The sequence below is a fragment of the Eleutherodactylus coqui genome, chromosome 13, assembly GCF_035609145.1.
Source record: "Eleutherodactylus coqui strain aEleCoq1 chromosome 13, aEleCoq1.hap1, whole genome shotgun sequence".
NCBI lineage: Eukaryota > Metazoa > Chordata > Amphibia > Anura > Eleutherodactylidae > Eleutherodactylus > Eleutherodactylus coqui.
In genome coordinates, this window is record NC_089849.1 from 44905192 (window position 1) to 44930017 (window position 24826).

The 24826-nt window shown below is 44.8% G+C and overlaps 1 protein-coding gene across 1 annotated transcript in view; it reads left to right on the top strand.

Moving 5' to 3' along the window:
• Positions 1 to 24826, top strand: part of TBKBP1 (TBK1 binding protein 1) — a 66955-nt gene that overhangs the window by 17696 nt on the left and 24433 nt on the right. The window contains exons 4-7 of the mRNA XM_066585874.1: positions 695 to 799; positions 6067 to 6217; positions 9582 to 9778; positions 11457 to 11518. Of these exons, the coding sequence (XP_066441971.1) occupies positions 695 to 799; positions 6067 to 6217; positions 9582 to 9778; positions 11457 to 11518 (515 nt within the window). The remainder of the gene's footprint in view (positions 1 to 694; positions 800 to 6066; positions 6218 to 9581; positions 9779 to 11456; positions 11519 to 24826) is intronic.

The following is a 24826-nucleotide window of genomic DNA, read 5'->3' on the forward strand; positions in this document are numbered from 1 at the left end:
CTGAGTCAATAATTGAGGACGGCCACGCATGCGCTCCATTGCTCTACTGGGACCTTTGCAGGTAGCCAAGTCAACTATCTCTGGTGGTCCCATTGAAGTGAATGGAACCATAGTGAACATGAACGGCCACCCAATGCTATTCACTTTGGGACTGAGCCATTGCTGGGGTGTCTGCATGACAGAAATGCATGGCTCAGCTTCGAAGTAAATGGCAACGGGTGGCCGCGCATGCGCACAACCACTCCTTTCGCTTCAATGGAACCTTCAGAGATAGGCAAGTTGGCAATCTCCGGCGATCCCATTGCAGTAAATGGAGCCGTGGGGTGCATGTGTAACCACCTGCTGCCGTTCACTTCAGGACTGAGCCACAGTTGGGGGGTCTGCATGAGTAAAACCTGTCGTTAGACAAACCCTTAAAGTGGTTGTTCAGAATTAGAAAAACATGGTTGCTTTCTTCCAGAAACAACGCCACACCTATCCATGGGTCATATGTGGCATTGTAGCTCAGCTCCATTGAATTAATGAGTCTGAGCTGCAATACCCCATATCACCAGCGAAGTGGTGTGGCGCTGTTACATTTTTCTAACCCTGGACATCCCCATTTATCCTGTGGACTCCAGAAACAGGTGGAAGGTGTATTACATTTCAGATTCGCATTGTTAAAGTGTCAATAATTTAACTGCATTTCCTGCAGCTTCAAAATAGCCAAGAAAACGAAGAGCAGCTGGGAGAGATGGTGCGCGCATGTGAGAAGATGTGCGCCGAGAGAAGTGAACTGCACGAGGAGTTAAGTGAAATGGTAAGTACAAGAAGCGTGTGCGCGAGGGGAGCGATGAGAGAACGAGTTCTGGCAGTTCTAGTACCAGAAGGAAATGCATGCGGTGGACAGAAGCAAGGACAATGGAGCGGTGCAGGAGGGGCGCCGGGGACGGCGGGATGTCCTCTGCAATGTATGAGCGCGAGGTCATTGTGTACTCTCATTTCTAGATGGAATATTTCCTACCCAGCAGAGACGAGTAATGTTCTGTTCTCTCTTCCCGTAAATGTCAGGGCAGCACGGTTTACTCAACAAATTATGTTGAAGCTGTTCATTGCTTGCATTCAATCTTTGAAGAGGATTCCTAAAGTCACGGAGGGCTCAGAAAATAAAACAAGTTATGTAACATATCACAAAGCGTCGGAGACAACAATCAGATCCGAGAGACGATAGAGCAGATCGGTGGGTCATGGAGCGTACCCGCTCGCAGTGTTCTCCAGTGTCTTCTCTGACCTTTTCAGGAGGAACGAATGCACTTCAAATGGAAAGATCACCTTAGAAAGTTGTGATAGTGGGTGTTTGGCATAAAGCAGACCACCAAACCACAAACTGCGGGGGCTTTACTCAAGTAGGCGGTGCAATATGAGGGAGTACCCGTCCCTCCATGCTGACAGCAGATTAGTAACCCCGCTTCATGACCTTTGCTTTTGGCTAAGAGGAGTAAGTGAGATTCTCTAACACTCTGCTTGGCAGAGGTGGCGCCACCTTCTGATCTGAGGGGTTGATTAGTACGTGCATTGAATACCAACCGCTTTAGAGAGAATGTGTCATCAGAAAATGAACTATTGTATGAATCAAGATTTTATGTTAAAAGGTCATACCCAAGATTGACTTTTAACCTCTGTTGGTAGGATAAAGTTTTGGATGGGGGTCTTCTCACCTCTGAGGTCTCCAGCAATCCTGAGAACAGGGGTCATCTTCTCCTTACTGTGGGCTTGCTGCACCCAGCCACAGTGACATGGGGATTGAATGGTGCAGTGAGCTCACATGCGGGGTACGGCTCCATTTATTTAATGGAGCTGATGGAAGAAGTTGAGTATATGCGCTTGGCCAAGTCAATTTTGGGAATACGCCATTTAAACTTATTTTTTAAAGACTTTTTGGTGATTTTCTTTTACATTTTCCATGGTTCTAAATCTATTTTAAAAATATCCTATTATCCTTCAGGTTTACCACTGACCATTAGGCCTAATAATATAGTAGCTTGATTCAATAGTACCCTTATTATTATCACAGGCAGCATTAAAAGAAAAGGTAGAATAGTACAGGATACATAGATAATACAGGATGCATAATAGGTGATGGTCGCAGCTCACCTCTTCCCCTCCCTGCACAGGTCACTGAGCATGCCCACAACACTTTCACATACAAGTCAATGGGTCCCCTTCCGTCCATAATGTCCATGGACTATAAGAATGCTCTACAGAATAAGAAGTATGAGACTATTAAGCTCAAGGGCAAACTGCAGGATGTTAGGATTTTCATACATTTATATTATGGCATAGATAATTTTAAAAATCACCAAAAAGTTAAAAATTAACATAACAACTTGATTTAAACAATAGACTATTTTCCGGTGACACTTGGCAGCAGTGATGGCTGGTTCACTTTTCACTGAGCAGCAATGCCCAATGTGCTCTAATAGCCTCCATATACATTATATTATTGTTGGATGCAAAGACACTGGGACGCACCAGCATCAGTCTAAATTAAAACCTAACCAAAAGCCTTACGTGACCCTCTGGCTTCAGGACAAAATTCTGTCCTGGGACTGGAGGGGGTATATTACCTTCACTTGTTCTTTCTGCTGCCCCTCCGATCCGCTGGCTCTGGGCCCAGTTTTCAGTTGTCCAACAGCAATTGTCTACCTATTTAATGCACACTGTTCACTGCTCTCCGATTGGCCAGTGCTGATCATGTGAGCAGCTCTGGCCAATCAGAGAGCAGGTATAGTGAATTGGTAGTCTAACACTAGCAGTACTGAAAACAGGGCCCACAACTGGTGGATCAGAGGTGCAGCAGGGAAGAACAACTGCAGATATTTTACCCCCTCCTCCTCCGGTCTTGGGACAGAATTCTGTCCCAAAACTAGAAGGTCACTTTAAGTCTAATTAGAGGAGCCGGAAGCTGTATATGGATATGGAGCGCTGGACTATATAAATACAATTTGATGACGTAATACATAGTGCTGCTATAAAAAGCTATTGACACCGGGGTGATAGTCTTATTACGGTGATCTGGGTACTGAGTGAGAAGATTAATGAGGTAGTAAGCAAGCTAGATGCTGCATATTTGTACAGAACGAGAAAACGGGGATGGCGTATGGGGAAATGATGGATAGAAGAAGAAAGCAGCGAGATAGGAAATGTGTAGGAGGGGAATGAAGAGAGAATGAGATGGGAGATTATAGTAGGTGTATAGGAGCAAGGCAATAAAATAGCTTGTCTATAAAACAGGGAACGCAGAGTGTGGGAGGGGGGCAGAGAGGTGATCCACCGCTGACGGATCATAAACCCCATGATTCGCAAAACAAGTATATAAGGATTACAATGTAACAGTATAAATAGCAGTCTAGCTGACATCACGCACTTAAAAAAGTAACATCGATAGGAGAAGCCTCCAGTGATATTAACTATCTCTAATTGGCTAAACTAAGGATACAAAGTTACATATAAAAAGCTATAACCAAAAACCACATAAACATAATAGTACCGGCCCACAAGACCTCCAGATTTACTGCTACACAAGACCAAATCCATTCTACAATTGGCTGGTGATATATAATACTACGATGCAATAATAATCTCTATCAGTAAAACAATTAACCCCTTAAAGGATCGGTCGTTAGATTCATGCCGCCTTAATTACTGGCAGCATCAACCCAGGACAGGGATGCCCAGAGGCGTAACTATAGGGGATGCACCCGGGCCCAGTAGTCTTAGGGGGCCCATAAGGCCCCTCCTCTCTATATAGGGGGCCCAGTACTATGAATAAACCATTATAGTTGGGGGCCCTGTTACAGGTTTTGCACTGGCGCCCAGCTTCAAGTTACGCCTCTGGGGATGCCTGTTGCCCGGTGGATGAATAAATACACTTTGATGTTTGGCATCTCCCCACCCGCAGCATGTAGACTGACAGCTCCCTCCTTACACCCAAGCAGGGAGAGGCCGCCGCGGCCCACCCCCGTGACTCGGCGCTCAGCTCCCAGCCAAACTTCAAAGTGTCTTTATTCTGAAACAATGCAATGTTTCAGAATAAAACACCCATAGAACAAACATCCATGATGTGTAGTGCATTGTATAACTTTTTTTGGGGGGGTGGAGGGGGGGGGGCGGATTACAAAACATCAGAAATGTTACCATTGCTTATTTTTACGACATTCTCTATAATGACATTGGGTCATCACAATGGTGGTGATGTCAAATTTATACAGTTTTTTTTTAATGTTCTACTATTTTTACACAATTAAAGAAAACACTGAAAAAAAACAGCTTTTGTGTCGCTGCTCTGCAGGAGCCGTGACATTTTTATTGTTTAGTCGATGGAGCTGTATGAAGTCTCATTTTTTGTTTTGTTTTTGCAGAGCTGTGGTTCTCACTGATACAACTTTAGGGAACATATGACATGTTTTATTCTATTTTTCCGGAGGCGTGACGAATGAAAAAAAAGGCAATTCTGTTCGCTGCGCAGTATAAATGTTCACTTCTGTGAGCCAGTAGCATTAGTCCGATACCAAAGTTCTATCCATTTTTTTACTACTTTTGCACAATAGAAATGCTTTAAAAGCTAAAAATAAAAAAATGCTTCATCACCACATTCAAAGGCCAATAATCTTTTTATTCTTCCATCGATGGGGCTGTGTTTTTGCGGTATGAGCTGGAGCTTTTATTGGTACTATTTTGTGGATCACTTGATCGTTTTTGTTAGGAAACATACACAAAATGAGATATTTGGGCTTTTTTTTTTTTTCACGACGTTCACCATTCAGTTTAATGGGGTTACACCAGAATACATTTTTATCAGCTATCCCTAGGACTGGTGATAAAAGTCTGGTGGGTGGGATCTCACCGCTGAGACCCCCACCTCTTCTGTCACAGCAAGCTTTCGTACCCATCCACAGTGATGTCATATTGAACTCATCAGTGGCCGAGCATGCGCGGCCGCTGCTCCATTTATGTCAGTGGATAGGCAATAAAGGTGTTTTCTGGTACAACCCCTTTAAATAAGTGATAACTTTTTGCTTTTTTTGGTATGAACGCGACATTGCCAATTTTGTGTTTTTTGTTTTTTTTTACAACATTGTCATACTATTTGTATAGCGTGTAGAATTCCTATACACCAAGCCATAAGTATCTACAGTGAAATGTAAGATCACTGGCAGTATATGGAATCTCTCCAGCACACTCAAAATTCCTCTAGAATGGTGTCCCATCATATCAACCGATTCAGGATTGACCAATCTCCTGTATGATTGGTTGTTGTAGGCAACTATACAGCTTATGGAAGTACCTAAAAAGTAGTATAACTCATAGCTTTCAGTTATTGTCCAATGCCCTTGAAGGCCATATGAATGTCATAGATGGAGGATGGCTTAGTTCCCGCTGTGGTGGGTTGATTCGATGGACACACTTTAATGCTACGCATGGGATATGCAGACAGGTCCATAAGTTGGATCCCTGGTGACCAGTTTATTGCCCGGGGCGCTGCCTCATGAGGCAGTTTTTTATGTTGTAAACTACGATACAAAATTGAGTCGCATCTGCAATTTCTTCTTCACTGGTTTTCATTAAGTATCTCATATGTTTTCTTGATAACTGAGAATTTAGAAGAAAAGAACTTGACACACAAGAAACAAAATGTAGTATGAAAGAACCAGTCTCTGTAGCTGCGCCAAGGGGTAGCAGATGGTGATGGCACTTTCTACTGGTGATAAAAACCAAGAAGATGGCAGGGTAAAGAGACAGGTTTTGCTAGAGAGGATGCCAAATTTTCTGTAACATATGACAACATGTTCATACACTATGTGCATAAAGCATACATACTCTGTAAATGCCACATACAATATTTAGAAGCAACGTTATAAATATATCCCAAGAGTCATTAAACCCTGCAAGGAACAGATAGCCTTAAACATTTCTTCCACAGTTGTATCAGTACGTCTGAGTAGAGATGAGCATCAGGCACTTGTGGCTGTAAGTGGATGAGGGGTAGGTGAATGTACTCTATATATGTGTGTCTATGTATTACAGAAGGGCCTTGTTCTCAGCCATGTAGCCCACATCCAGTCCCTGGAACAGCAGTTACAGATGTGCGCCGAGCCGCACCCTTTCCCAGGCTCTGGTCTCTCGGATCCTGACATGCAGTACCTGTCGCTGCACCACGGTCCAGATATGCCACATGGTGAGTTGGTGGAATTTGCTCCTACGGTGTTGAACCTGTAATTCCTACAAAACTGTATCAATTTACAGTAAACCGTATGTTGTTTTGTCAGTACATGACCTCCCAGTGGCTGGAATATGTGAACCCAGGCTTAAAGAAAATGTGGTGGATATATTATATCTTGACTTTAGTAAAGCATTTGACAAAGTATCTCACACCATACTTATTGAAAAAATGACCAAATATGGGATTGACAAGGCAAGTGTTAGGTGGATTCACAACTGGCTGAGTGATCGTACTCAAAGAATGGTCATAAATGGCTGCACATCCAAGTGGAAGAATGTATCAAGTGGGATACCACAAGGCTCTGTCCTAGGCCCAGTGTTGTTTAACATTTTTATAAATGATCTGAAGGAGGGAATTGAGGGGAACTGATCAGATTTTCCGACGACACAAAGCTAGGAGGAATAGCAAACACTAGGGAAGAGACTGAGAGTATTCAAAAAGATCTAGACAAGCTTGAACAGTGAGCGGCGACTAACAGAATGGTATTTAACAAGGAGAAATACAAAGTCCTACATCTGGGCAAAAAAATGAAAAAAGCACATACAGAATGGGAGGAATTGGGCCAAGCGGCAGCACATGTGAAAAAGACTTGGGTATACTAATAGATCATAGACTGAACATGAATCAACAATGTGATGCAGCAGCCAAAAAGGCAAACACAATTCTGGGATGTATTAAGAGAAGCACAGAGTCTAGATCATGTGAGGTAATTATCCCCCTCTACTCTTCCTTAGTCAGACCTCATCTGGAATACTGTGTCCAGTTCTGGGCACCTCACTTTAAAAAAGATATAGACAAACTGGAGCAAGTTCAAAGAGTTACCAAGATGGTGAGCGGTCTGCAAATCATGTCCTATGAAGAACGGTTGAAGGATCTGGGAATGTTTAGCTTGCAAAAAAAAGGGCTGAGACTTAATAGCTGTCTACAAATATCTGAAGGGCTGTCACACTGCAGAGTGATCAGCCCTATTCTCATTTGCACAAGGAAAGTCTGGAAGCAATGGGATGAAACTGAAAGGGAGGAGACACAAATTAGATATTAGAAAAAACTTTCTGACAGTGAGGGTGATCAATGAGTTGAACATGTTACCACAGGAGGTGGTGAGTTCTCCTTCAATGGAAGTGTTCAAACAAAGGCTGGGCAAATATCTGTCTGGGATGATTTAGTGAATTCTGCACTGAGCAGGGGGTCGGACCCGATGACCCTGGAGGTTCAATTTGACTCTATGAAAGGGTTTCTCCAGGACTTTTACTTTTGAAGACCTATCCTCCAGATAAGTCATCAATAGTTGATCAGCAGGGGTCCACTGCTCAGGATCCCTACTGGTTAGCTGATCTGCATGCTGATGTCAGTGTAGATAGCGCTGTCAGCCTGGCAGTAGTCCAATTTGTAACTACAGGCACAGCTCTCATTGAATTTAATAGGAGATGTGCCTCAAATACCAAACCTGCCCACTGCAAAAGGGACAGCACTATCTGCTTCCAGCGCTGTGCACACTGTCAGCAGACCTGTCGATCAGCTGATCATTGGAGATCTCAATTGGCAAGCCCTCACTGAATAATTATTAATGGCTTATCTTGATAGATCATCAGTAGTAAAAGTCCCAGAGATCCCCTTGAAGATTAAAGGGTTGTCATATGTCATCCCCTTTGCTACTCTTACAATCCATCAAGCAAACAGAGCATGAAAATCAGTTTGGTGGGGTCCAATGTCTGGGATTCCCACTGTTGTGGAATATGAAGAACACCAAATCCTTGTTCTTGGGGAGGCAAGCATGTGCCGTCCTTCTCCATAGAGATAAATGGGAATGTCAGAAATAGACTAGTGTTATTGATGGGAGTTCAACCTTCAGGATTCCTGCTGTTCAGTGCAATGGAGAGGCCTTGGTGGTCCTGGAGGTTGCATCGCAACTGATCAGATATTGATGGTTTATCATTAGCTATACATTTAAATATGTAAAATACAGCTGGGAAAACCTGAACATCTGATGCTTTATCCTCAAGATACTTACAAAAAAGCTTCTTGAATGTCAATATTTTGACCCTGAGATCATCACATTATACATCCTGACCTTGCCATGTCTAGACATCATCTTGAGACTTTACTAAAGGTGGCGTTACATAAGATAACTATAGTTCAAATAGTTGCTCAATGGAGGGGATTAGAGATGAGTGAGTATACTCGCTAAAGGCAATTGCTCGAGCGAGCATTGCCTTTAGCGAGTACCTGCCCGCTCGAGACAAAAGGTTCGGGTGCCGGCGGCGCGGGGGAGCGGTGAGCAGAGGCAGTCAGCAGGAGGGAGCGGGGGGGAGAGAGAGATCTCCCCTCCGTTCCGCCCCTCTCTCCCCCGCAGCTCCCTGCCCGCCACTGGCACCCAAACCTTTTGTCTCGAGCGGGCAGGTACTCGCTAAAGGCAATGCTCGCTCGAGCAATTGCCTTTAGCGAGTATACTCGCTCATCTCTAGAGGGGATACAAGTGGAGTTGAGAATTCTTTCACTATTCGCTTTGCTTCTGCTCACCTAAAAATATTCGCTGGCTGATTAATTATCATGTAAACGGGTAATTGTTATCTTCCAACGAAAAGCCAAGAATATTGCTGGTAGGTGTGCGCTTGTTCAGCGTGCGCTTCCCATCCAACTTTGATTGGCTCTTGTCTTTTTTTTTAAATTTCTGCCCTCCGACTAAATGCTTACATTGGTTCCCAAAAACACACAAATTCATGCGAGTGACCCTCAATTTAACAGTCCCTGCTGGTCTTTGAAAACACCTACTGCTGCCATCTCTGCTTGGTTTGGCCTTCGATGAAACACTTGATGCCTCAACCTCTCACAGTAGTAAGTGTTCCTTCGAAGATTGCCCCCATATATTTATGTGCGTTCAGTAGACTCAACAACCAATGAGTCTGCATTGGGGAAGGGTCGAATTATCAAACACATACCCAGAAAAGACCTTCACACCCCCCAACTAGTCAACAAAACAATATTTTGGCCAATGTAAGTTCTCCCAACCATTCAATGATCCAGAATGATCCAGAACAACTAGTGAACAACAGTCTCTCCACGTAAAACAGTTGTTTGCACACTTTAGCGACTATTTAGACAATAGTTGTCCCGTGTAAAGCCGCCCTTAGTTGTGACAAACCTATACTTTAATAGTCATACCAATGACCTTGTGATGTCGCTGTCCTTGTCTTTTTTTGGGTGACCTTGTTGTAATATCTGCCTACTATTTCAACTACCATAAAACATATCTTCCCCATCATATACAGCTCAAACTAAGAGAGCTCCCATTGTAATTAGTATCTTCTTCCTTGCCAAGTTTTAGAACATCCTATGAGCTGGCAGGCTCCCCGCAGCTTGGACTTACAGCGGGATATGGCAGCACAGAGGAGAGATGCCGAGCTGGAAGAGGCTAAAAGAGATTTGCAAAATGCTCAGCGCAGGGAGAAGCAACTAAAGGAAGATGTTCTGCGTCTAGAAGAAGAGCTCAAACAACTGCAAGAGACCCGGGAGCAGGTTAGGAGGATAAAGGCTTCTTTAGAAATGCTAATATCAAGTCCACGTTCGATATGACGGCATTTCCTTACAATAGCTATTTAGATTCAGCGGATGTCCAAGTGATTCATACCTTCGTATAATATTAACTCTCTTGTTTGGGTTTAGCCGTATAACTAGCGTTATTGCGCCATATAGACAAACACCACACAGTATTGCTGCTTTTTGCTACATATGAGGGTGCAACAGAATAAGAGTTTAGATGGAGAACTTCTTTGAGATGTTCACCCTGGAAAGGACGTACACGGAGGAAAGTATGAGGACATCGGATAAGACTCTGGGAATAGCAATCCAGGTGCAAGGTGTCTTTTTGTTTTGTCCTACTGAGCCATAAATAGAATTAAAAGACCTATTAAAAGAATATGTGAATTGCCCATGTCTGCAAAATATCTATAAAAAAAGCCCAAAGCATGCATCTTATATGCACAAGATGACGTGACGGCGGTACAGAAGGGCCTAGTTATAGATATTAGATATTAGGATGGTGACACCCTGTGGAGTCACCTTTACTTGCTTAAGTGGGTATCAATAGCCCTTATGGCCTGGGCACCTGGAACTTGAATACCCAACCTATAGAAAGGTAGAAGTACAGAAGGTAACTTTATTTAGTAGTTTATTGAATAGGCAGTATAGAGTACACCATAATGGGGAAGAGGCTTCAATAGAAGCTACTATACAGGGCACCATCCAACCTAAGGCCTTCCTTTGCTGATGGATGAATGGATAATGAGAGAAATAAATAATGAGATAGATAGAGATATGTAAATGACTAAATTATAACACTTTAATCAATCACATGAATTGATCTGATTGATTAATTTGCTAATTTTGAGGGCAACTGAATAACCTCTAAAGTCCTACTAGGCAACCCTATGACAAATTGTGCATGCCTATATTTCTACTTGTTAGAAGGGTCCTTTGACAATACGTTCATCGCAACTTGTTCTCCCTGCTGGAACCTCCACCGATCAGCTATAATCTGTAGGGAGAGCAGGTAGTAATTAATTTTCCTGCAGCGCCACCACAGCGGAAATTAAGTATTACACACTACCCATTCATATCAATGGGTTGTCTATGTAACCCAGGACAGAATAGGTCTTCCAGCACAAGAGACGCTCTGCACCCTGGTCAAGAGATGAGAGTCCTGAACAGAGGACCCTCTCTATTAAAGAGGTTGTACCATTGTTGCTTCATTCATTTTCAATGTGACTGTCAGAGATAGCCGAGCGGCAAGCGCTCAGGTCTTTCCGTCAGCCCCATTGAAATGAATGAAGTACTGACTGCACATGCTCGGCTAGCGCTCCGTTCACTGTTGGTGGAAGAAGAGGAAGGAGGTGGGGGGGACATAGGACCCCCATTCTCAGAATAGGTAGGAGTCTCATTAGTGAGACTCCCACCAATAAGCAAGTTATTCCCTATCCTGTGAATAGGAATACCTTGTAATTCTGGTACAAGCCCTCAGAATTCTCTAATGGGGTGTATGAGAATTCAGTTGTCTAACCTGGATAATTCCCTTCAATAACCTGAAACGTGCAAAAGCTGATTATTAAATAAATGAGCAAATTCTCTTTTGACTTTTTGTTACATGATGTAAGAATTCAAGAGCATCCAGTAATCTATGTGTCATTTGTGACTTTAGGAATTGGCAACTAGACAGACCCAGCGGGAGATGGCATGGCTGAAGGAGGTGGGAGATGACCAGTAAGTCCCGTGTTATCTCATAGCTCTTCATTGTTGTGACATCATAGCACATGATTAGGGATTATTATATTCATTTGCTTGACTAAATTAAAACCACTGAGTAATTTATTTGCCTGAAGCGATGGTCACCAATTCAGCCAGTTGAGGGCAGTCTTGCATCAGGGTAATGGTGAATGAGTGAGGTATCGGGAAAGTCATGGATATCCTATTTATAAACGGGTATGAGGCTCTACTGTATTTCACTTATCACTCCCCTTAAGGGGAACCTGTCACATTGAACATGCAGTTCAAGCTACAGGCATCATGTTATAGAGCAGGAGGAGCTGAGTGGATTGATATATAGTTTTATGGTGAAAGATTTAGTGTAACTTATACTTTTTTGATTAGAATTCCTGCTCATTCTGGTATTAGGAGTCCAGTGGGTGGCCTTATACAAGGGAGTCTGTCAATCACTGATAGGACCGCCCACTGGACTCCTAAGCTCAGAATGAGCAGGAATTAAAATAAATAAAATACAAGTTCTACTGAGTATTTTCTAACAAAACTATATATCAATCTGCTCAGCTCCTCCTGCTCTGTAACATGTTGTCCACAGATCTGACTGCATCTTGAACTTGATTGGTTCTCTTTAGGTAGGGACCATACAATCAGACCTGATATTAGTATGGCTGTTCAGTACAACTGTGATGACAGGGATCACTATTCTCCACAATGTGTGAACTTTAGCTGTGAAGTCACTGAGTTCATGTATACTGGTCAAACCCACCATGGGACCGGCTTTGTAGCTTATGTGTATAGGGCTCCCTTTCATCCCCCCTACAGCTGATGTGATAAGGATTGGGCATTTGGATTTCAATTGCTCTCAGATGTCTGGCAAGAGATTACTCCCTTCTCCCCAACCAGAACACATGGAAGCTCAGCCGAGTTCACATGCATGTGTATGAGGGGGGCAGGAGAGTTAGCTGTTGGTTTCCTCCAATCTTAAGCTGCCTGCACACGGGTGGATTTGCACTGTGGAATTCGGAGGGGGCGTTCGCCTCCGGATTCCCCAGCAAATACCGCCCATAGCATGCAAAATGCAATTTTGCGACACCATGGGAAAATCTACACTGCACGACGGCCGGCACAATCGCAGCACAGATTAGAAGACAGTGGACAGGTACGCGATATCGCTGCGTTTTTTTAATGTGATTGTCAATAGGACTTTCTAATGTTAAAATGCATCGCACAAAAATCGCAACTTTGTACTTTGCGCTTTTTGTGCGATGTGTTTTTTTTAACATAAGGGCGAGCACCCACTGGCGTTTGCGTTTCCCGCGGGGAAAAAACGCAGCGTTTTCGCCGCGTGTCCCGCGGGTTTTCCGCGCGTTTTCCGCGGCGTTTTTCGCGGCGTTTTCGCGGCTTTGCCATTAATTTCCATGGAGAAAAATAAGGACACATATGCAACTGACAGTTCCTATGTTAAAAACGCAAACGCAACGCAAAAAAACCGCCAGTGGACAGGAACACATGTTATCTCTATGCCTGTGCAGGAAAAACGCAAAACGCAAAACGCAAAACGCAGGTAAAAAAACGCCAGTGGGTGCTCGCCCTAAGACAGTGCTATTAACATTCACATTTAAAAAAACCGCAGCGACATCACTATCACGAGTAGGAAGCCACCCTTAAACAAATCTGCTTTTTGGTACGGCTTGGCTTGCTTATCATCCCCCCTCCCATTATTTTCACATGCGCAGAAATGAAACCTCATGCACAAAAAAAAGGAAAAACGGTTAAAAACGGATTGCTCACCTTTTTTTCAGTCTCAATTTCATTACAATGTAAAAAAAATGGGATCTGTATTTGTTTCATCTTTTGAACTGGAAACAAAAGCCCAGCAGTCCGCACCGTCAGGGCAAAAAGACTGAGGGGAGACGGAAAATGTGAAAAACAGATTAAAACTGAAGGTCTTCGACATCAGTGCGTTTCTATGGGCCGGAAAACTGAAACGTTTTCTTTCCATTTAGCTGCTCCCATGACAGAGCAGCCAGACGGAAACAAAAACACCAGCGTGAAATGGCCCTTACACAGTAACAGGATTGTGCCAAAAGATGGCGCTCTAAGCTTGAGTCTCATGTGGTGTATCTTCATCGGGCGCACAAGCCTGCATTAAACTCTGCGTAGTTATCCAAAGTCGGAGTGTTTGAGTCGTATGAAATATCTGAGAAACTCATCTTTTAATTAAAGTACTGTCAAAAATAAGAAATTTGCCTGAAGAAACGAAACTTTAACTTTTTCTTCCCTCTTTCTTATTTATAAACAAGTGGAATGGCGATAACTATTAGGGCGGCTTTACATGAACGTATTTGCGCGTGCAGAATGCAGAGAATGGAACCCGTTGATTTCCATGGGCTCGTTCACACTAACTTTCTTTGCCTGGGCATAATTCACGCGTGTAAAAAAATAAGACATTCTCTATTTTGTGTGCTAAACTTGTCCCCATAGAAGTCTATGAGAGGTGTGCAAATGCGCAATATACTGCACAATTCCATAAAAAAAGCCATATCTGAACCTTATTAGACTAAACGGCCTTATAAATCAAGGGGAAGTTGCACACGCATATAAATAGGCCCTGCGTGCGCAAAAACGTACAGTAGAATGCGCTGATAAGCGCACAGAGAGGTTGTCTGAGGCTTTTACTATTTATGGCGGGGGTATGTTGTTCGGGAGCCCCACTGACCAGCTGATTCACCTGCCTGCTGCCAGTGTGGCCCGATTTGATAGTACAAGCACACCTCCCATTGAATTCAATGGGAGCTGTGCCTGCAGTACCAAACCAGACTGCTGCAATACAGATGTACTATCTGCTTTCACTGCTGCCCACACTGACAGCGGTGCCAGGAATCATTTGATCGGCAGCGACCTATCGTGAGGATAGGTCATGAATTGCAAAAGTTCCAAAAGTCCCGGACAACCCCTTTAATGTGTTCAGCAGAGATGAGCGAGCGTACTCGGTAAAGACAGATACTCGAGCGAGTATCGTCCTTACCGAGTACCTGCCTGCTCGCTCGCAAAGATTCGGGTGGCGGTGGGGGGCGGGGAGCGGTGGGGGAACGGGGGGGAGTTCTCTCCCCCCCCGCTCCCTCCTGCTTACTCCAGCAACACAGCACTCACCCCCGCCGGCAACCGAATCTTTGCGGGCGAGCAGGCAGGTACTCGGTAAGGACAATACTCGCTTGAGTATCTGTCCTTACCGAGTACGCTCGCTCATCTCTAGTGTTCAGGTACAAAAATGAAAAAATACCACAAGTCCTATGGACATTGTATGAGTCAAATCAGCAAAGCACCACAAATAATGGAAATAATAAGCCCACCATACAAAAGCGGTGGACGTTTCTGACCGCGCGTTAGATTGTGGTTCCGCCATCGGTCATATACTGCAGGATTAGAGTTTTACTGCCCGTATCTAAACAAGTGCTTGAGCTCTTATAATCTTTTCCATTGTCAGTTTGAGTGGGATTTGTTTCCAGCTCCCATGCGGTGCCCCCAGATGTTGACTCAGAGACCCCCTCAGATGAGTCACATGAACGGAGCTCTTGTGTGTGTGTGATTTTCCAATAGTAATTCTAAGAAAAAAGCCCCCAAGTGCTATTCACTTGCCGCAGTCGGCGTTCTCGCAGCTCTCTAATGCAGATCTTTATTCATAGTGGTCAGAATGGTTAAAAGGTTTTTCACATCATGTAAACAGTCGTGTTTACAGAATTCTTTTTCCTAGCTATAAAAAGAAAAGCTGCGGTCTACCTGCTTTATGTAATTTCTGCCAGCGGGTTCTCTGCTTCTACAGATATGCCAGCTCTACAGGGTGGGCCACGGAAAAGGAGGCTGGCGCCACACTCTTATAAGAGATGTCAAAAAGAAAATCTCTTTCTTGCCTATAACAGCCAATCACAGCGGTGCTTTCCAAACTGATGCAATGCACGAGTCAGAGTGGACGCTACTGCTCCGACCCTTGTGTAGTGGCTGGCACTTGTAACTGCAGGCGCAGCTACCAGTGTTTTTAATGAGAGCTGCACCTGCAACTTTTATCACCAACCTCTATCCTGGGGTTGGTACTAACGGCTTCCACTCCGACCTCTGTGTATCGTGGTGCTAAGATTGGGTGCCCGATTGGCTGATCGGCCGGGATCCACAGCATCAGACCACAGCCGATCATCTATTGATGACCTATCCTGAGGATACGTGATCAATAGTAACATGGTATGTTAGGCTGAATGAAAACAATGCCCATCTAGTTCAGCTTGTTTCCACCCACACCCTTGTTGATCCAGAGGAAGGAAAAAAATAACAATGAGGGCGCCCACCCACTGGCGATTTTTTTTCCTTTGCGTTTTGCGTTTTTTCTCAAGAGCAATTAGTTTTGAATGTACTCCTGTCCACTGGCGTTTTTTTTTTCAGTCCGTTGCAATTTTTAACATAGGAACTGTCAGTTGCATATGTGTCCTTATTTTTCTCTTAATGCACCCATGAATGTCAATGTAAATTAACGGAAAAAGCCGCAAAAAACGCCGCAGAAAACGCGCCAAAAATGCGCCGAAAACGCTGCGTTTTTCACGCACGAAAATCGCAAACGCCAGTGGGTGGGCGCCCTGAGGCAGAAGCCAATTTAGCCCATTTTGGGTGTAAAAAATTCCTTCCTGACTCCATAATGGCAGTCAGAATAATCCTTGGATTAAAGTTTTGAAAGTTTTACCTGACTCCAAGACCCGGATCAACAACCTTGCTGATCACCTAATGTCTATATCCTGTAATATCCTTCCGCTCTAGAAAGACGTCTAGTCCCCTCTTAAACTCCTATATGGATTTTGCCATCACCACATCCTCAGGCAGAGAGTTCCACAGTCTCACTGCTCTTACAGTAAAGAACCCCTTTCTGTGCTGGTGATGGAATCTTCTTTCCTCCATAGTATTTCTCTGAAAAATCCCTTTCATGCTCCGGTAATAGCTCTGATTGCCTGGTTGGCAATTGTTGGGAAAACGCAAGCAGTAGAAGCAGCCAATTGACGCTTTTTTTAGGCGGATTTTGCCACAAAAAAAATTCCACGTTGATCCTACCATGTGAACATATCCTCATGGTTCATTTTCTCTTGTAGCTGGGATCCCCACAGATTATTGAACCCCTCTAATAGAAAAAGATTGTAAAGAGTCGGTGTTTCAGACTCTGTCTCCATCACATTCAGGGCTTATTTAGACGACCGTATATTGGCTCGGTTTTCACACCGAGCCGATATACGGTGTCCTTGTCTGCAGGGGGGGAGGATGGAAGAGCCAGGAGCAGGAACTGAGCTCCCGCCCCCTCTCCACCCCTTGCCACTATTTGCAATAGGAGGGGGTGAGACGGGGGCAGAGCTAAGTCCCACCGCTTAGCCCCGGCCTCGCCCCGCCCCTCCCATTGCAAATAGTGGCGAGGGGCGGGGAAGGGGCGGGAGCTCAGTTCCTGCTCCTGGCTCTTCCATCCTTTCCCCCCTGCAGACAAGGACACTGTATATCGGCTCGGCTTGAAAACCGAGCCAATATACGGTCGTCTAAATAAGCCCTCAGGCTTACATTTTTATAGGTAAAACTTAAAAGAGACTGCGTAGGGGACACGCTCTGTACAAGGTGGTCAGGAGGACGCAAAAAGCATGGTTGGGCTATTCTGTTTCCATAACTCCCACAGAAGTCAATGGCAGTTACACAAAGAGCATAGCAGAGCAAGCTACATTGTTTGCATAGCTCAAGAGTTAGGCTGTTCTCACACACGCGTTCAGAAAACACCGTGTTCGCTACCGCAGCATTTTATCGCAATTTCACACAACGTTTTCGCATGCATGTCACAGTGTTTGACGTTTTTTATTGTACCCCATCATTGTGATGGGTGATGAGTTGTGTTAAAAAGCGCTAAAATGTGCAAAAATACAGCAGGCAGCGCTCGAAAATTGCAGCGTTAGAAACACTGTGTTCTAGTTCTAGTCTAAGAACCCCCATTGAAATCAATGAAAGCGTTGTACCACGTTTAGCATGGTGTTTAAAACGTCACACTAAACGCGGTAAAACGTGGTCTGTGGGAGATCGGCCTTACACAAACGGGGGAGCTCACTTTTCTATGCTGTTTGCACAATTTCAGTTGACTTCTATGGAAGTTATGTAAACAGCTCAGAGAAGAACACTTGGCTATTTCTGTAATCCTGACCACAATTAAAGGGCTCATTCACACAAGCATGAAACGCACGCTGTATTACCCGCGCAAAAAAACTGCGGCTAGTAGAACCTATGGATTCCTATGTAAACGTTCAGACAGAAGAATTTTAAGCGCATAAAAAAAAAATTTGCGCCTAAAATAAAAGAACATGCGCGACCGAAATCCTGCAACTGAAATTCCATGCTGCATGAAAAGATAGGACCTGAGCTACCTTTGGTAGGCGCAGGAGTGTCCATAGACTTCTATGGGAGCTGGACAAAAGGGGGGGGGGGGGGGATGGAGTTCAGCTGTGTCCAGCGCTTGGAAAAGAAGATACGTGTCTGAAGTTTAGACATTAGAAGTAGAGATGAGCGAGCGTACTCAGAAAAGCACTACTCGCTCGAGTAATTTGCTTTATCCGAGTATCGCTGTGCTCGTCCCTGAAGATTCGGGTGCCGGCACGGAGCGGGGAGCTGCAGGGGAGAGCGGGGAGGAACGGAGGGGGGATATTTCTCTCCCTCTCTCCCGCCCGCTCTCCCCTGCTCCCCGCTGCGACTCACCTGTCAGCCGCAGCGGCACCCGAATCTTCAGGGACGAGCACAGCGATACTCGGATAAAGCAAATTACTCGAGCAAGTAGTGCTTTTCCGAGTACGCTCGCTCATCTCTAATTAGAAGTCATTAGGAGGCTTTCTACCGGCCGTGGAATTCAGTGACACACAGCTCCAGATCGTGTCAATGGGCAATTTCACCACTTATTAAGGAAATCATCCATTCAAGCTATTTTTCGCGTAGATAGCCGCAATTTTTTTGCGCTGGTAACTGGAGTGAATTTCACACTTGTGTGACTGAGGCCAAAGGTAGATGCTGACATGGAGATACATGAGACTGGAAAACCCAGGAAGGTCCATAGTGTTGGAGAAGAAGACATTGGGCTATACAACATTTATTACATGGACGTCCAATAAAAATAAAAACAAGCACAAGGCGGTTAAGGGGGTAACGGAAGATTTTATGAAAGACTAGAGTCTCATTATTCATAGTAACATAGTATGTTAGGCTGAATGAAGACAATGTCCATCTCATTTAGGGCTTATTCAGACGACCGTATATCGGTAGGGTATTCACGCCCTGCCAATATACGGCGTCCGGCTTTGCAGGGGGAGGAGGCTGGAAGAGCCGGGAGCAGTGTACTGAGCTCCCAAAAACCCTCTCCACTATTTGCAATGAGAGGGGGCGGAACTAAGTTCTGAGATGTAGCTCCGCCCCCGTCCCACCCCTCCTATTGAAAATAGGAGCGAAGAGGAGGCAGAGAAGGGGCGGGAGCTCAGTGCACTGCTCCCAGCTCTTCCAGCCTCCTCCCCCTGCAGAGAGGGACGTCGAATATCGGCTGGGCGTGAATACCTGGCCGATGTACGGTCGTCTGAATGCGCCCTTAGGGTCATTTCATTTTTAACCCCTTAAGGACCATGTGCAGTAAATATACAGCGCTTGGTCCTGGGCTTTAATTCCCGCCAATAAAAAAAATATGGCACGAGATTAAAGCATTTGCTTCTGCAATCAAGCAGGGGCAGGTTGGGTTCTCGGCTGTTAGTCACAGCTGAGAATCAGGAGGAGAAGGAAAAAGTGTTTTTTAACTGCTTCTGCTTCCTCCTTTCCCGCATACACTGAGCGCTATGTACTAAAAAGTTTCTTCCACTTCGTAACCCGGCGATCACATAACCGTCAGGTGCCCCCCGGTTATAGCAGAGCTGCAGTGTCCTAGTAGACGCTGATCAGCTCTGCCAGTGACTATTGTCACTACAGGGGGATGTTCCCCCTGTAAATATACGGCGCTTGGTCATGGGCTTTAGGCCGCTTTCACACAGGCGTGTGATTTTCTCGCAATGTGATAGCACTACAAATCACATATATGTGAAGCCCGTGCTTTCCAATGGGTTCTTTAAACTTAGTGATGTTTTGTAAGCTGCTACATTGCAAGAAAAAAAATTGCGGCATGCTGAATTTTGCCACGATTTGCGATGTTTTGTAGCCCATGTTTCCCTATGGACCCTTCCTTTGTGTTGCATCGCACCGCACAAAAACACGGTTTTCGTGTGGTGCAACTTTTACAGTAGAAAATCCTACTGTTTGTCCCTTTAAATAATCCCTAGCTACATTTAAAAAAAAACCAATACATTACCTATCAGGTGCTGTCCGCTCCGCCGCACTTCTCCTCCGCAGCTCTGACACTTGTGATATTGGTATTTTGTGGCGCTAGAAGTCATGCGACTCATAGCGCTCTTTTGCTGGAATTTTAGTAAGGGACACGGCGCTTAAAATATAAGCTCTATCCCAAAAATAGGCCCTGGCTGAATGGCTGTGATTGGTTCATTGAGCGCTGCAGTGATTGGCTGAGCCGTGGCACTCAAGAACCAATCACAGCCAGCACAGCCAATCACAGCTATTCAGCTCCTCCTGGAGGTGGGACTTCTGAACCCCCTGACTAGGAAGCATTGGTTGAAGACTACAGGCAAGTGCCGCAGAACTGCCAGAGAAGAAGTGTGGAGGAGCACCTGTTATGTAATGTATTGTTTTTTATTTCTTTTTAATGCAGCTAGGACTTATATTGCAAGCCCCCATTCCCAAAAATCCTGTGAAAAAAGCGCTACAAAGTCACGTGACTTCGTAGCACCACAAAATAGCGATATCCCAGTGAAATAATGTAGGAATATCGCACAGAACACAGCTGTGATATAGCTGCGATTTTCTTGTGGCAATATCACTGTCGCCCGTGTGAAAAAGGCCTTAATCCCAGCCGATAGCAGAAAGTACAGCGCAGGATTAAGTCTCTGCCCTTGCAATCAAGCAGGAGCAGGTTGAGAAGTGGAAGTATTACTTCCACTACGTGACCTGGCTATTACGTGACCACCGGGAGCCCCCTGACACAGCAGAGCTGCAGGGTCCTAGCTGGCACTGATACGCTCTGCCAGTGACTATTCTCACCATAGGAACCCAGTGGCATACTTTATTTTAGCGTAAATATGCTCATTTTAAAAATAAAAAAACGATACATTTTAAAAAGATTATTTTTTTAGCATTTTACCCCCAATAAAACTAAAAAACTTTAGAAAAGTCAGTGAAAAAAGATATTAAAAATAGCCTCATCTGTCACGGAAAAAACACAGCAAAAGTAATTTTGGTAGCTGAAGAAAAAAGTAGGACAGTAAAAACACCACATGGGTAAAATCCCTAAAAAGTGTCTGGTCCTTTATGGCCAAAACAGCCTGGTCCTTAAGGGGTTAACATTCTTCAGCAACACCAAATTTAGAGCTTATTTACATGAGCCTATATCGGCTGTGTTTTCACGGCCAGCCGATATACGCATCCATCTGAGCAGTTCCCGCCTTCCCTCCCCCTCACCGGCTCTCTGCCTCTCTCCTCCACTCCGGCATTAGCAATGAGAGGAGGTGGAGCTAAGCTCCTCCCCGCCCCGCCATTGCAAAGGAGGGGAGGAGAGAGGCAGAGAGTCGGTGAGGGTGAGGAAAGGGGGGGGACTGCTCAAATTGAAGCGTATATCGGCCGGCCGTGAAAATGCCCACAAATATACGCTCGTAGGAATAAGCCCTTATACATTTTTTATGTATTATTACTATTCAAAAAATAAATAAATAAAAAATTTGCTTTTGTTGGCACATTCTGAGACCATAACTTTTTTATTTTTCTATCAATGGAGCTGTTTTTAGCAGGGTGACCCGTAGCTTTAATTGGTACCATTCTGAGGAATATGGCTTTATAAACACTTTCTATTCAAGTCCAGCATTATTATTATTTTTTTTCCCTATGGCACTCACCATGTGGGATAAATAATGCAACACTTTAATAGTTTAGGCTTTTATGGATGCAGCAATACCAATTATGTATATTTTTATTAATTTATATTTTATACAAAAATTGCGAACTTTATTCTTTTTTTTTTTTATATTTAAAAAATTTTTTTTTATGAAACTTTTTTTTTTTACGTTCTTTTTTAGCCTCCCAGAGTGGGCTGAAACTTGCAATCACTTGTCAAAGTGCTAACAACCACTTGTCCGTGAGTGAGTTAAATGCTCTGCCCCTGATCACATGATGGTGACATCATTGCAGGTCGTAAACATGCAGAGCCGGACAGGCCCTGTGATGATGTCACCGTCATGTGATCAGTCACTGGCTTCTAGCTCTGCCCCTGATCACTTATCGGTGATGTCATCACAGGTGCTTTACTTTAATAAAAACCTGCAGAGATGGACGGCAGTCGTGTGCTGACAGGACCGTGATGATGTCACCGTCATGTAATCAGTCACCAGCTCTTAGCTCCACCCCTGATCACATGATGGTGATGTCATCACAGATCCTAAACCATCGGAGGACGTTGAAGAATGTATGTAGTGGACCTATGTGTGCTGTTTGACACGCACATGTAGCAGAGCTGTTTGTGGTGTGTGTGACACGTGCATGTAACAGAGCTGTGTGTGTGTGTGACGCACATGTAGCAGAGCTGTGTGTGGTGTGTGTGACACATGTAGCAAAGCTGTGTATGGTGTGTGTGACATGCATGTAACAGCTGTGTGTGGTGTCTGTGACGTGCATGTAGCATAGCTGTGTGTAGTGTGTGGGACATGAGCATGTAGTGGAGCTGTGTGTGGTGTGTGTGATGCACATGTAGCAGAGCTGTGGGTGACATGCATGTAGTAGAGCTGTGTGTAGTGTGTGTGACATGCATGTAGCAGAGCTGTGCGTGGTGTGTGTGACACAAGCATGTAGCAGAGCTGTGTGTGGTGAGTGTGATGTGCATGTAGCAGAGCTGTGTGTGGTGTGTGTGTGTGTGTGTGCGCATGGGTATTAGTGTATCTTGATGCCACCATGAAGGTAGGGGTTTGACAGGGGGAACACCCCTCTCACACCCCTAGTTCCCGATTGGGTGACATCAGAAAGGTCCTAGCTGTGTATTGCTTGTTGGCTGGCATAGAGGGTTAGTGTTAGGGATGATGTTTCTTTTAGCCTTAGATTATTTTTTGTAAATAATTGCATGTTACAAGATAGAAATATTAAGAACTAGCCTAAAAATAACATCAGCGCTAACCGTCCACGGCAGCCAGCAATCAATACACACGAAGCTGCAATACATGTAGCACTGCCGTGGATATCCCGGAGGTCCGGGAATCCACGGAGAGGAGGCAGGACGGAAGCTGTCAAGTCGGCTGTGAGCGGGGAGACGGAACCGCAGCCTGGACCGTCTGGTGACTGTAGCTGCAGCTGTGGGGAGCACAGGCTGAGGGAGTAAAGAGCAGCATGTGGGAGCTTAGCGGCGGACAGCAAACAGCAGGAGCGGGGATTACAGGGGCAGCTACCAAAGTCCAGGTGCGGGGAGCTGTTTTAGGAGCCGGGGAACCGGCCACAGGAACAAGAATTCACAGCAGGAGAGCCGTGTGTGGAGACCAGTTTTAACACCTGGGGAGCCAGCAGGGAAGAACAGCAGCGGTGGGACGGAATAGGAGTACTATTAACACCCAGGGAGCCGGTAGGGGACACCTGCAGTGGAGATTTGAGGACTGCCGATAGCAAAGCAGGAGCATACAGCAGTATTCACAGGGGACAGGATAATTTAACTGAGCTGCCAGGCCCTGATGCCGAGCCTTCTCTGCAGCCAATTAGCTTCTGGGGCATTACTGGGCAGTCAGTCTTGTCTCCACCAGGACCTCCTGGTGGCGTCAAGATACACTAATACCGTGTGCATGTAGCAGAGCTGTGTGTGTGTGCATGTAGCAGAGCTGTGTGTGTGTGACACATGCATGTAAGCAATGACAGCGATGTCATCACAGGTCCTAAAACAGCAGCCGTGTGCCTATAACTCCAATCCCTTTCACTGCATTATATTAGTAAGTGGTACATTACGCCACCAGAAACACTGGTACTATGATTTCTTAACTACTAGTACAATTTCCTAGAATACAGTATAGCAGCATATTGTGCATTTCAATGTTAGTCTATTAAGCCCTTTCACAGGCTGTAATATATGGCGGCTCTAGGAGCCTTCACTAGGCTCAGGGCTTCCACATAAATCCTTTAGCACCCACAGAAGGAAGAGAAACGACCCACCCCCCCCAGTGACAGGCAAAACGGGACATGCGAGTCCTGTTCTGGAGATCGGCCAGTGACTCAGGGTAGCGACCCCCACCGATCTGCAAGTTATCCCCTATCCTATAGATAAGCAGTAACTTGCACTCTTGGTATAACCCCTTTAACGGAGCTCCAACCTTTTATAAAGGTATTTTCAGAAATTAATCAATGCACCAGAATTGTGGATCGATTTAGATAAAAATACAATTTAGTTCAGGCTGGACACTCCCTTTTTAACTTTTGATCTTTTTGAACCAAATAAATGACACAAAAGTGAAAAAGTTTTTAGTAATTTCCTGCTACCTTCTATATCACATTTATATAGCACAGCTAGATGCATTGGGAGGGGAGTGTTAAAATAGGTGTCATATTGAGCCGTTGACTGCAATTGTTTAGACCAGGGCAAAGTGAAGTGGCAGAGCAGAATGCACAGCAGCCGAGCAACATAAGAGCCGCACGCCGCACTGTTGTGTGAGTATACCATGGATTGGGGGGAGCGTTACCCCGGGATATGGGACTCTCTTCCTAGACTTGGTACACTTTGTCCCCATCTCCTCTCCACGATCTGTGGGTCTTGTTTCTAATGTTGTAGGATTTGATTTGAGGGAATTCTAACACAGGTTCTCATCATCCAAAACTAAGGGCCCTTTAACATGCAGTGATAAATCGCTAAAACCGGTCGCCGACCGAACAACGAGTGAGTCATTGGCGTTCAGACATTTGTTCACATGCATGGAAGATTGGCTATATTTTTTCAAAATTTTGTTCCCTTCATGCAATCATTGTTCTACCAGATTTTGGTGCAGAATTTTGCAGTAGTGGCTTAAACTGCATCTTGTGGTGCATCCTGTCAGATTAAAGGGGCTGTCCAGTTGTAAACTACTGATGGCCTATCCTTAGGATAGGTCATCAATAATAGATGGGCAGAGGTCTACTGCCCGGAGCCCCTGCCAATCAGTAGTTCACCTAGCCGGT